This window comes from Anopheles coluzzii, chromosome X (genome assembly GCF_943734685.1).
Source record: "Anopheles coluzzii chromosome X, AcolN3, whole genome shotgun sequence".
NCBI lineage: Eukaryota > Metazoa > Arthropoda > Insecta > Diptera > Culicidae > Anopheles > Anopheles coluzzii.
This window is the reverse complement of record NC_064669.1, coordinates 7,005,926-7,020,112: the sequence shown is the minus strand read 5'-3', so window position 1 is coordinate 7,020,112 and position 14,187 is coordinate 7,005,926. Positions and strand designations below refer to the sequence as shown.

The window sequence follows — 14,187 nt, the reverse complement described above, 5'->3', positions numbered from 1 at the left end:
CAATTTTCAGTTTGGATTATTCTAACCTTAAAGTAAAAATACTCAAAACATAAAAAAATAAAAATCAGCCTTCAAAATTCATACACCTTGGGATAAGCCCACCTGTATATTATACCCACTTAGATAGCTGTTTGAAAACTGCTATACAATGCAAACAGCAGACAGGCTGAAATTTCAGCCTACGAACTTAAAACGGAAAGGGCCCCAATAATTCCCAAGAAACATTTCCCATACCTTTTACACTTAAACATGTCTTAAAGCATTCTGTACTATGAGTATACTGAGCCACATAGTTTTAACATGTCTTTTGAAGATGCTTAACAGTCTTTAAAGTTGTTAAACCTTTAAAACGTTCTGAAGTCGCCTATAAGACTGTCTGTTAAAACTAAAATTGGAGTTTTGATGGCTGGCTTTAATCAACCTGTAAACGCATTCTTAAGCACGTTTAAAGACTGGTTACTTGAGACTATGACGCTTATAAGGCTGTCTGTTCAAACTAAAATTGGAGTTTTGATGGCTGGCTTTAATCAACCTATAAATGTATTCTTAAGCACGTTTCAAAACTTGTTATTTGAGACTAAGGCATCAATATCAATTGATCTTATTAAATGCCTATAAAGTCTTGGACGAAGGGAACTTGAAACAGGCTATACAGGTTGTACTTGAAATACGCTATTAACGAAAAATGTTGATAAGCCGAGTATTTCTAACTTCTTCATAAATTGTATTCTGGGATTTTCAGCTGAACAATTTTTAATTTTATATTCGTTTTGCTTGTAGTGGGTTGTTTTATCCCCTGCAAAGACTATTCGATGTATTTCTAATTTTATTAATAAATAAAAATGGATAAAACTGAGAAAATCAAGATTATGTAAACATGCGTATACCAGATTCCGCGTATCTCTGACACTGCCTGTACGAGGAGATTCTTAAAACTTATTAGTCTGCACAAGCGGTTCCTATAGCTATGTGCTGTTTAAAAAGATCTTAGCCACACATGTTGCACTACAAATCAACTGAACTTGTGATCAGGAAAGACCTTCTGATCTTAAGCCAATGGAATCCATTTTTATTAATATGATTGTTCATTTGTGTGTGCAATATGTGTTAGCCATGTTGATATTTTGATAAAAAATTCATATTTTACATGACAAATAGAAAAAAATGTCAATTTCCAAAACGACCTTCACCTCATGTTTATTATGACATTCCTTTTGGTGCAAATTGAGGGCGTTTAAAATGAATCTGTATTTTTTAATGATTTATTTTTAAACTAAAAAGGTACATATTATTGAGGCGCTTTGATATTTTTCAAATTATTACAATGTATTTCAACAGTGAAATTTTCTTGGCATGGATTTCTGCGCGTACGCGAGCAAGATCATCAGAAAAAATATCAATACAACATAAAAATACGCAAATAACTCTCAACCATTATTATAACTTCATATTCAATGCTTCATTGCCATCTCAAGAACATATCCATAGCAATATGTTGTTATTTTGATAGTTTATTTGCGCCTCACGTTTTAAAGGTATAGAAATGGTTTTAACTAGTAGTCTTAACAGAGTTCTGTAGATGGGCCCTTTCAGTCTTAAGTTAGTTTTATTTTAGTCTTATGAGGTCATATACGACTTTCAAATGAAAAAAGAAGGCTTAATGAAATTTCCATAGCAACATCGTTAAAACTATGATAAGATTTAAAATGTTCCTTGGGTTATGAGACAAATTTAAACAAATTTCCAGCTAATCTAGAATTGAATATGTAATCAATCGAACGTTGATATTTTGCGCACATTTAGGCGCTTTAACAATGTTCAGTTATGTTCGGTTGAATAATATTTAGTATTTTAATAATTAAATACTATTGCTATTTGCTATCGATCAACGAAAAATAATTAAATTGCCTTATTTGCCACTCGTTTGTTGCATTTTGTTGCAGCTGTTTTCCTCTCCTTGTTTCTCTTTGCATTCTGCAGTCGCATCGGCGGGAAATGTTTGCTTTCGCCAACCAACCATAATGAATCTTCGTATTGCATGCCTTCAGGCGCCTTAAAACAAAAACGAAATGTTGGTATTTTCCCTTTATTTACCTTTTTATTTAACTCATGTAAATCAGTTTCCCTTTATTTACCTTTTTATTCAACTCATGTAAATCAATTCAGGTAAAAAGAGCGCAAACAAACCTTTTTTTAAACTTTTGCATACTTTTAGGCGCTTTAAATTTGCTAATGCCAACTTCTTGCCTTTAATTGGCGATTGAACGGTGTTTCATGAACTTTTGCTAAAACAGGATTAGGCGCATAGCATAGCATATCGATACAGTTTTAGCCGCGAAGGGAATCGGTTGCTCCCAGGGAACCGCACCACGTAGGGAACCGCACAATGAAGAGGAGGAAGAAAAACAACAGAACACCAGGGAATTGAACCATCGCTGGGAAAGTTATGTTTTGCATCCGTTTCGATGAAACCACTTCCCCTTAGCAAATAAGCGAAAAATAAAAACACTCGTGACAGGATACTCTCCCAGCCCTGAACACGCATCCCTGCACGTCCCTTACACATCCGCCAACGGGCAGGAAAAAAAAGAGTGTTTTGCCCGCCTGCTCTACGGCACTTTCGGTGCTACCGTGGCAAAGTTTTCACAGCATTGCTTCACCTCGCTTCAAAATCGAAAATCGATTCTCGTCACACGTAACGAACGGCAAGGCCGGGAGTCCCCAGAGGGAGGGCGCAGGAGGGTGTTTTTGGGGTTGTAGAATTGGTAGCTTTGGGGAGGAGCAAAATTAGTTATACATTTTTTTGTGCTGAGGGGTTTGCAACGGTGGGGCAGTGGCTTCATTATGGCGTCTCACGTGAGCTTTGATCGGGTTCAATCGGTTCAAGTTTTTGTGCGCCTGGAAGGAGCGAGGGCGGAAAACGAAACTCGCGCGTGGGAGGGAGTGGCGCACGAGTCGTAAAACCATGACGTTCATAATTATGGTTCACGTGTTGCGGCAGTGTGCTGCCCCGAGGGGGTAAGATTGAGCGGGATGAATGATGTAGTACAAGAAAATATTGATATCCCGTCGCAGGGTCATCCATCGACGTCAAGGGCCGCCACCGATGGCTGTAAACTGGGGCTGCTTTCGCACAAAGCACACGCTTGCCATAGCAGCAGCTCCGATCTGTAGCGCCGGATTATCGCACTGGAAAAGGCGCTCATAAACCCCGGTATACTGCCGGTCTGTTAAAAGCGTGTTAAAACTGTTTACATTACAAATTAATCTTTTCCGTCGCTGAGACGCAGCACTGCCGAGGCTGTTCATTAATAACGGACCGCTCGAGCGAATAGTTGGAAGTGTTAGCAAATGCTGTAAAAGCGTAAACTCTGAAAATGGCAATTAATATCTCGGGAGTAAGGTTTAAGATTGCCGTGCGACGGTTCGAGCGTAGCGCCGGAATCTATGCAATGCGATAATTTCGTGATGTATTTTTACTGATTTCGCTCATTAAGCTCATTGGATTACAAAACAGATGTTTTCAAGATAAACGTTTCAAGAAACATTCAACCATTCAAATAAAGATTTCAAGATGCAACACCTCTTGAACCTTAATAACCAAGATAGTGGCAATGTTGGTTTGTTCCAAAAATAGCTTGAAGGTGGCACTACATTTTATGTTAATTATCGTTGTAGCTGATTTATTGAAATATCTATAAAGATCTCACGCTGGTAGAAGTAGACGATAATTTATAGCAAAGCTAAAATAGCTAGCATCAGTTAGCATACCTTCTCGTTCTAATTGTTTCTGAACGAGATTGTACTAAAAGTTAAGAACGCCTAAAGGTATGCAACGTACTTGCTACTACCCAACATTTATACTTTCAAGTTGTACTTTCAACAATCAATCCTGCTTAAAGTGGCGTTTAAACGCCTTAAACGCGTCCCCCAATCAATTAAACGTCGCACCTTGCATAGCTGTAGGCGCTTGCAGGGCGGTACGGCGTAAAGTTTCGGCTTATAAACAGTTTTGCAATTTTAATTAGCGACATACTTGCTGTATCCGGTATGCGGGCGTCCAACAGCCTCGAGTGGTGCCGGAGACGACCCGCGACCTCGTCGAAACAATTTCCACCGAAAAGCCATTGTTACCAAAAACAAAGCTCCCCCTCCTGCGCGTACCGAGAATTGTAGCGCTGTTGTGTTATTTGCGTGTGTTTTTTTTTTTTTTGCTTCGGATGAACCGTTTCGTCCCATCACCCCGAGAGGGACAGATTTGCGTGGCGTGCGCACATTGCTGATTCGTTTATTTCTTTCCCTCTTACTTTGCAGGACATCCCGCTGCATGTGGCCATGCTGTCTCATCTGCTGATTGCCTGGGACCGCAAACGGTGGCTCACCGATCCGCTCAAGGTGCGGCTGCCGGCGTTCGTGTGCAGCTGCGCTTCCTGGCTGGCCGGGCTGGTCATCGCCCTGCCGTACCCGATCTACACCACCTATCTGGACCTCGAGGTGAGTGAAAATTGCTTTTCACTGGAAACCATTCCAGTTTGTTAAGAGGGAGGGATGTTAGATGTTTTCCGTTAGTGCGGTTTAGGTTATCGAGCACCGCGTGGTAAAGGTGTTGGGGAAGGTAACGCGATCCCGTTTATACTACCAACAAGCCATGTTATGTCTATCTTGAAGTTAGTTTGGGCAGCTTTGTGGCTGCACGAATCAAGAATAGTAGGAAGCGGTTGATCATCAACCCGTTTGCTCCATCATGCTTTAATAAAACGTAAATTAATTACTACATTCCACACTGTTATCACCCGTTTGCCCGTTTGCGCCTGCAGCTAGGCAGCACGCGCTTCATTTTGTTGTTCTTTTGCAGCAATAGTACTGCCACAAAGGAGAGTGGAGTTTATGCTAAACTTGATCGTAGCTCGTAAAAGTCCATTATTTTGCCTGCTCCTCCTTCGAACTCCACCCTACCAGCACGGCTGCTTCGATATATGCTTGATGGCGCCTGAAAGTAGGCAAAATGTTCATTGCGAGTATTCTTCGTGAACTATTACTCAGCTTCGATAATCATTAGTATGAAAAAGCTTTTCCACTTTGAACAACCGTTAACTTAATTCTTCGTTAATGCCTAGAGGTAGGCAATGCATGTGCACACAAACGTAATTGTAGCGCTTTGAACACGGTTCATCACGCACAAATCCACAATTTTTGGTATCTTGAGCACCTGCTCGAATGGTGATCATGGATTAAATTTAGAACAAATGTTACTTCCCAAGTGACATTTGTTATCAAATTTTAACCATGATCTGCTCGAGTGGTGCTCGAGATACGAAAAAATGTGGATTTGTGTGTGATAAACCGTGTAGAAAGTATCAAAATTTCGTTTGTGCGTGCGAATGACCTTCTTCTATTAGATGATAATGGTGTCCAATTCATTTTAGATTAATTTGCATGAAAATTTGGAGAAAAAAAGAGGTACATTGCGTACGGCGTTATTTGGCGAAAATTCGATGGTATTTTTGTATAAAATAAATTATACGACCAGTAATAAGAATTGAAAACGTTATTTCGCAAAGGATAGAGAAGAAAGCATCGAAAAATACACTTCACAGTCGATTTTAAAGAGCTTATTCTAAAAGTCCCTTAAACTGGTGCAGGACAAGCTCTTTAAAAATCGACTGTGATATGGCCTTTTAGTTGCTTTTTTCTCTATCTTTTGGGAAATAACGTTTCTTATCCATACTAATGGTCGTATAACCATTACATACCAAACACACAAAAATTTTACAAAATAACGCCGCACGATATGTGTCTTTAGTTTTTCGCCAAATATTAATGCAAATGGATCTAAAACGATTTGGACGCCATCTTTATCGAAGAAGATCATTCGCACGCACAAACTAAATTTTGATACTTTCTACACGGTTTATCACACACAAATCCACATATTTTGGTATCTCGACCAACATTCGAGCAGATCAAGGATACAAATTTAGAACAATTGTCACTTGGGAAGTTTCTCCTGCTTGAAGAACTGAAGTGCCCATCATGAACGCCTAGAGGTAGGCAATGCATTTAAACACATTCAACCGCTTGGCAGTCTTGCGATTTTGGAAAAAAATAATGGATCAAACCATTTTTATTGTTTTTTTCTTTATAACTGAAATTAAACAATAATCCATAAAGGGCCAGAAGGTAGAATTCTCTTACCAGGAAAGATGTTCGAATTATGTCGAGCATTTGCTTCTTGACAAAATATTCCAATAATCAGTATGGATGTTCCTTTTTTTAACGCGATCTTCCACTGCTTCCAGCGTCTCGAGCAGCACCGTCTCATTATTCAAAGTAGCTGGAAAGCTCGACTCCATTTGTTGCCTTCCTCGCCGACGCAAAGCGAATGTGAATGCTCGGTCGCTTCTCTGATAACGCTCATCAATTATCAATTGCCTTCCCGGGAAAGCGTCGCTACATTACCGGTAGGGCGCCTGCAGGTAGGCAATGCCCACTACACACGCCGGTGCACGCAACGCCCGGTCGCGCCATTCGGTTTTTGGAGCACATTTAATTTCACACCAAGTGGAATGCGAGTGGCGTGCAGCTTGCGCCCGACAGCGTGGTTGTTCGCCGTTGTTCGGTTGCTCAAAACGATGGCGATAATAAGGGATGCCTGTCCGGTCGCGGCAACGGTTGTGCGCTCTCGCCAAAGTTCCAGCGTTCACGCGTGGACGGGCAGAATTCGCAGAGGAGGCGCAAGCACGCGTTCCATTATCAGGCAATTTTTTTTTTTTTTAGTTCCATCGACTTTTTGTTACTTTTTTTGTGCTTGTGTTTTTTCAATTTTACTTACATTTTTCTGGTTTTTCGCTGGTGTACACCGCTATATCACCGCTTTTTCGATTCGGAGGGTGGGTGTTTTCTGTTGTAGTCTCGTGTCCGAAATGAATTTTCCGCTCAACCGGCTCAACGCATCGTCCGATTGATAGCTCTGTACGGCAAGTGAGCCATACACAGTCGTGTGCGTGCGTGTGTGTGTGTGTGTGTGTGTGTGTGTAACGTGCGTTTCTGCGCGCCATGCCATAAATCACTTCGACCAGTCGTCCATCTCTCCGCTTTCATCTCTTTCTATGTGCTACTTCCTCTACCTATGCGAGAAGATTAATCCATCCAACCAGTCCGTGTGTGTGTGTGTCGTGTGGCTAAAGCCATCCACTAAGCCGGTGCCCAAAAAGGTGGAGGTGTTGGGAGCTTTTATCCCCTACGACAGGACACACTTTGCAGGTGAGCCCTTCAAGAGCGGCCATCATTTCGCAACCCGGTTCGACCCGTTGGTCCGGCTGGTAGTGGAAATTAAGCACACACCAACAACCGCTTGTTCGCTTTATGATGTAAGCCGCGTTGTGTGTGTTGTATATTTTTTTTCCAAGATCGGTACCAAAAAAAAAACGAACCTTTAGCTACATTGAGCTGCCTAATCCAGCGCAAAAGCTGTCAAAATTCAAAGCGGCTGAGTCGCATTACGAAAATCGTTTCCAAAATGCGCCCTAATGCCGGACCCAGCCTCTGAGGAACCTTTTACTGCAGGAAGGGGAAGGGAGTGGGTAGGGAAAAGTGACACAGCACAAAAGCATCCAGCCACGCGTGGCCGGGCAACGGCCTGCCGATTGCAAACACAATCGGTTAGTTGTTGTATTTTTGTCTACTTTTTCTTTCACTCTCTCTCTCTCTCTCTCTCTCCTTCAGTGTGTCGGCAAATTCATGGTCGCTCCTCAGCGTGGGTTTTAAATCTTCAAAGCTACGCAAAAAGACAAAAAAAAAAATACACACACTCATAGGAAAACAACATCCCTTTTGGTACCGTGGCGATGTTTTGCGAAACTCTTTTTTTTTGGTGTTCTTACACCCGAGACAGAAGAGGACCCAACAACAATCCCACAAGCACACGCCCACACGCGTTTGTAAGTTATAATTCCCATCCCCATCCCCACCTGCGCCGGAGAACAGCTTGGGACCAGCCTTCCGGCAACATCGGTACGCATCGCCGCACACGCTACGTTGCGGTTCGGTGAATTACTGATCGGCCGTCGTTGTGGTTTGTAAAGGTTTTCCATGAGGCTCCTCCAGGCTGCTGCATGCAGTGTGTGTGTGTGTGTGTGTGGACGAGCTGCTGGCAGATCCGTTTTTGGGCGAAACAATACTTCGAGCGTTTGGCTATGTGTGGGGTGCGCCACGGCGCAAAGGGCAGCGAGTGTAAAGTCTTTACCGAATAAAACCGACTCCTCTGTCAGTGCGCAGCGAGCGTTTGTACGTATATTAAGTAGCAACAATCGTCCGTAGCCCAAATGAAGCTACACGAGAAACTGGAAGTGCATCAAAGGCTTTTTTTGTTTGTATATTACTTTGGCAAGCATTCCATTGCGTTATGCACGCGTGACAAATTAATATATGACGTTTTGATTGCGCTACGCTTAACCGAGCGCATGTGATTGCTTTTGGGAGGAAAGCTTTGCCGGTATGGAAATGGGAAGCCTTAATGTACGCGACACACCCAAACCGTCACAGGCCCGGGAGCACACATCACACGAAGCCGCATTGCTTGAATAAACTTGGGCAATGTGTCATATTGGCTGTTTGCTCCGGCGTAGGGGAACTGGGGGTAGTTTCGACACCTTAACGTTTTCTCCTGATTGCAATACTTTTGCCGATCTAAACTTACTAGTAGTCATCGTAAAAGTAGCTTTTTTTATTCATTATGTACCATCTTACGAGAAACTGCGGTTCCTGGATTGATTTCGCTAACATTTTATTTAGTTATTTATTTATTTACCAAGATATATGTCTTGCAATCTCTTATGGCCGATTGTTTTTCATTGAAGTTCGACAAAGTATTTCGTACCAATTTTAAGAAAAATTTGACACAAAATTGGTTTACCGAATGAATGGTTAAAATTCATCAAGAAAATTTAAATTTTAAAATTAAAGAAAAGAAAATTTCATCGAAGGGTGTTCTTTTTACGCTTTCAACTCGAAAGCCAATAGTCGAACACATATGATTCCATACCATCGGCTATTTTTCTTCTTCAGTTGAGCCTAAACCGGCCTAAAGTAAGCCTAAAATACGGTCAAAGCCATAACAATATTAATTTTAAACCCCTGAAACCCCTCATAACGAGTTTAATCCGTTCCAATGACTCACACGCAATGCGAAAAACTCTTTATGCGGGAGGCTTTGTTCCTGCAATTCGTACGATAAGTGAAGTAATTGGTTCCAGGTCAATGAAAGTGCAGGTATATAGGGATTATATGCATCACAACCATACGGAACACTTCCAAGTGGCAACAGTAATCCATCGAACCATTTTTGGTATCAAAATGCTCGCCTTCATGTGCAAGTAGATCAAGAATGCATGCAAAAACACACCTCTCTATACACCTCACACTTGTGCAGCACACGCTTCTTAGGGAGGTACACTACACACTAAAATCCTGCCCACTTCTAAGGCCGAAGCCGAGGAGAGCCTCCAAATATTGTCAAATAATCAATATTTTCAAATAACAAGGAAGGAAATGGAGCAATTAAGCTGAGGACACTATCTCACTTACTTCACCTGTCGATAAGTGCAGCAAAACTCTCAGCTCCATTATCTGTTCTGAAACGAGTTATCTGGACGTAGAGAGGACGCACCTACGGGAGACTTTTTTCGATTGTTTAGTGACTTGGTGAGTTTTAGACTGACAGTGAGTAATAATTTGTCACCTCCCTTACGCTGTTGAAAATAGCTTGGTATTTCTTCTTCTTCTTCTTTGGCTCAACAACCGTTGTCGGTCAAGGCCTGCCTTTACCTCTTGTGGGTTTGGCTTTCAGTGACTATTTGATTTCCCCCCAGAGCAGGATAGTCAATCCTACGTATGGCGGCACGGTCATTTTGGGGCTTGAACCCATGATGGGCATGTTGTTAAGTCGTACGAGTTGACGACTGTACTACGAGAAATATAGAAATAAGAAATATAGAATAAGAAATCGTGAAACATTCGAAATGATCACGATTTCTTATTGGAAGCAAACATGAAATTGCTCGTAATGCGAGACTTTACTCGTTAAAAGGGGTATTCGTGAATTTGCTCGTTATGCGAAAAAATCGTTATAAAGGGGTACTCGTTATGAGAGGTTGCACTGTATTAAGTACATGTTTTGAGTCCGAATTTGGCAAACGTTCTATGAGAGAATGATAGCTAAATTCCATAATTATAAGCTCCTTGATTTGTTTGTACAGCTTCTAAGGTATTTTTACTGTGTTTACTGTGAGTGTTTGCTCAGCATGTGACATTTTATATGAAATAGTTTAATGTAAAAATTATGCACTTTAATATAGAACCAGTCAATAGTGTTTATAAAACAACACTATTAACACGGAAACTATAATTTTGTTGAATTAATGCCACAATTCCCTAAGTCTCAAAAGTAAAAATTTACATCGGCTGTCAATCAGAACCACCTTTTGTTTATTTTGTTTTTTTTTTTTGACAATTTACAGGTTTCTGATCAATGAAATGTGACTCAAATACTGGAAACAGTTAATTTAAATAAAATGTACTATTTTTTTCCTTCAAAAAGATCTATACATACTAAAACGGCAAGTTGTCGATCTTACCCGCAGTGTCGAACCAAACCCAGACATCCCCTACGGCGTACGAGCTGTAGCGGCGTAACCATTTGCAGCACAATTCGGTACTCTTCACCCGCACAACAATTCCTTGTTGCGAATTTTTGGCAATATTCTTTCCCCAAATGTTTCCAAACACGGTGCAAAAGCAGCGGCACACCGAGCCACAGCCAATCGTTTCCATGGCCGCTGTGGTTTGCAGAATTTGCTGCAAAGTAAACGCCAACTTGCGTTCGCTCCTCCTCCTCCTGCCTTGAAGCTGTTTGATGTGCCCAATAGTTGTACAAATAGTTCCGAAACAAGCAACAAGCGTCTTCTGTAGGGGGGGCGAATTGCAATAAACATTTCACAAATCCTTTCGCCGGTTCGTCCGGCTGCCAAACGGGGTTGGATTTGAATTTGAAAATCAATGAGCTGCCGGTGCCCTGCGGGAGGGGTTTGTGTTTTTTTTTCTTTGGCACACAAAAGCAAAATGAAAATTTATAACCTTCCCTCCGAGCCCTGTGTGCCTGCTGGGAAGGGGGAGGAACGGGTGGATTGTCCAAAAACTCCGATCCAATCCCACATTCGGTGCGTCGCTCCGCTGGGCACATGTGAGCATCTTGATCGGTTTCTGTGCGGAGGAGAGTCTAAGTTTTTGTTTTGTTTTTACTTCTTTCCTTCGCCTTTGGGTCCGCGTTTTTTTTTTTTTGGTTGGTGTAATGCGATTCTCCACACACAGACGAGGACGAATCCTGCACACACACACGCACACGCACAAAAACACAACAAACAAGCACCACCTGGGGCGGGTTTCGCGGCACCGTTGCTGTATTGCTGCATTAGAAAATCAAAGACCCCGCTCCGGGTACGCTCCAAAGCTGAAACGCTCTACCCCTCCCCACCCTTGCCATCAATCCTTTCGTATCTCTTTTATGGGTGGTACCGCCGCCCACGCTGGCAGCGATTTTCCGGCGATGCTGTTCTGCCAGGGGTTTTCGGGCAGCTGCGATCGTGCTGGCTCGTCGGTTCGCGCTCCGCACTGTGCTGCCCTTTTTCGGGCTGTAATGTATTACTGAAAAGTAGGGTGGAAAATCGTACGCTGGAAAAAACAAAAAAAAAAAACAAAACAAACCGCACCGATGCAAGTGGGCAGCAAAAGGGTAAACCGGTGGGAGGTGTACCGCTGCGTGACCTTTTCGGGCCGGAATGTGAGACGGCGGCAAAGCAAACAATTAATGAATTTAAATGTCTCACCAATGTCTTCAATGGTCCAGCTGCCCTCCCCACGAACGGATCACAATCGAACGGATGTCCGTGCAGTGTTACATTCGCCAGTAAATAACGCTTGTGTAACGCTGAGACTTAACTAGTGAAAAATTAAAAATGGAGATCAATCGTTTTCTCAGACATTACGGCCTAATGGTTCATTTTTATAGTTTTGTATTGGGTGAGACGCTTTTGCTGCATTCCTCTCGACAAATGGTGCCACCATTTGCAGATAAAGTGAAAAAAAGTTGGCAACTGTTGGCACACTTTCTCGAACCTTTGTGATGTAACGGTCGTAACTTGAACACGCTCGAAACGCTTGAGCTAACGCTAGTCGTCTCGAGACGCGAGAAAGAGTGCCCACATTATCAGTTACGGGGCAAAGCATTCTGGCATTCGGAAGCAAGCGAACATTACGAGTACCCCTTATAAACGTGTTTTCTGCATTCAAACGCTAAAACAATCGACCCTCTTTTTCATCCAAATGGACCAATAATAATGACAAAGAAACAGTGAACTACAAATATCTTCGATGTTTTTTAGTATCGTGCGGACATTTTCCATCTCTTCAGAATGCGCATATGCCCTTATACCATTACACTAACACTCTTCAAGCCAATCATTCCACTCTTTATACAAATTAGAACAAGTGTAATGAGTGAACAGATTGAATTAAAGTGAGGGTAGCTACTAAATCATTACTCGCTGACTCGTTGTGGATCTACTTTTCTGTAGCGAAAAGCTCTGACAACTTCGTTCAAAGATTTGAGAAAGCGTGCCGATGTTCTTAGATAATGTGACAATTGTTGACTTATTGTTGCAAAGTCTCGAGAAAGTGTGCTTACATCCTGAGTTAGTTTGTTAGGTTTGTAGTGCATAGATTTAGCAGTAAGAGAAGATTTGTTATCAAGATATTAAAGCATCGAAAACGATGCCTTCGACAATCGACTTGAGTTGAAACGTGAGCAAACCTTTTGTCCACTACACACACACACACACACTCAAAGTCACCTAATATCTAGAGGAAGGTTGAACAATGGGACGACGTTCTCGGAATTTAAACTTCGATTTTCGGCCTACGCTTGAGCCGCTGTTACAAAACATTTTCCCTCTACATGTCGGTGCCGGTGAAATATGAGCATGAAAATGGATCTTCGTTCGAGGAAGTAAGCTTCTTTTGTTTTGTGTCGGTTTATGTTTTTTTTCCGTACACGCCTGTTAGAAGACACAGCGAAATAAAAGAATGTAATAACAAAATTAATCTACCTCACTCCGGCTGCTGCGGTACCGAGCGGAGATGGTGTCTTTTATTCGGGAGATTATGATCTTAGCATCACTTTCGCAACAGCTGACCTCGTCGTGGAGCGGACGCTTCTGCTCTCCACTCCCCACCGTCATAATCCGATACAGCAAGGGCACGTTCGGCGATCGGCAAGACTATCGGCCCGGAGACACACACACACACACCAATACTCAGGTTGAGTTTTCAACCGTGATTTTAGCCTCCGGATCTTTCCGCGTTTGTACGTTTCTGTTTCGTTTTATCGCACCCCACTAGGCCCGGGAACAATGGGCTGGTACAAAATGATAAAATTTACGAGCTGAACCACGTGTCGTGTGCGCGCGCTCTGGTTCCGCACACCTGGCAGGCCGGCCCTGCATTGCATCCTTTCGGTGCTGGCCGCTGCCGCGGCACCCGGGAGCGATGATTGTCTGCGCACTGCTGCCTTACCGCCGGAATTTATGGGGCATGTTTAATTTTACGAGCTCGCGGCTTGAGCCGAGCGTGTGCCCTGTGGGCTGGTGAGCTTTGTTTTTTTTTTGTTGCGTTGCTGCACTGTAGCTACTGTAGCTCGTGTGCAACGAACTAAAAGGAGCTGTTTTTTTTTGTTGGCTGCATTTCAGAGAATGAAAAGTGACAAAAGAGCAACGAAAAAAAGCTCCTTCCCACGAATATCCTGTTCATGATTTTCTACACGTCCGGATGTAGCTTCGAACAAGGGACGAAAAAAAAAACACACACACACACACAAGAAAAGAACTTTCAAATCACTCTATTAATAACATTTCATTCTCCATTTCCACCTACCTAGAAATATCTGCCGGGCTTTGCCGGCGTGGGCATCTGTGCGGTCAACCTGGTGGACGACATGCAGGAGTACATGCGGGGCCTGTTCGTGATCATGTAAGTATGCGCTGCACGATGAAATTATGTGGTTTGCTGGAGCAAAAGAAAAAAAGAAAGAGAAGAGAGTGCCATATATAAAAAATCTAAAAATATCTACGAGCTGTC

General features: G+C 42.5%; 2 protein-coding genes across 6 annotated transcripts in view; one reads left to right on the top strand and one right to left on the bottom strand.

The window, feature by feature from the left end:
- LOC120958800 (ras-interacting protein RIP3) overlaps positions 1–14,187 on the bottom strand; it is a 230,308-nt gene that overhangs the window by 147,836 nt on the left and 68,285 nt on the right. The gene's annotated exons all lie outside the window — the stretch shown is intronic.
- Positions 1–14,187, top strand: part of LOC120954892 (uncharacterized) — an 85,379-nt gene that overhangs the window by 25,598 nt on the left and 45,594 nt on the right. For all 5 annotated transcript variants that reach the window (XM_040375251.2, XM_040375223.2, XM_040375216.2 and 2 more), the window contains 2 exons: positions 4,315–4,494; positions 13,988–14,079. In XM_040375251.2, coding sequence (XP_040231185.2) covers positions 4,315–4,494; positions 13,988–14,079 — 272 coding nt within the window. The remainder of the gene's footprint in view (positions 1–4,314; positions 4,495–13,987; positions 14,080–14,187) is intronic.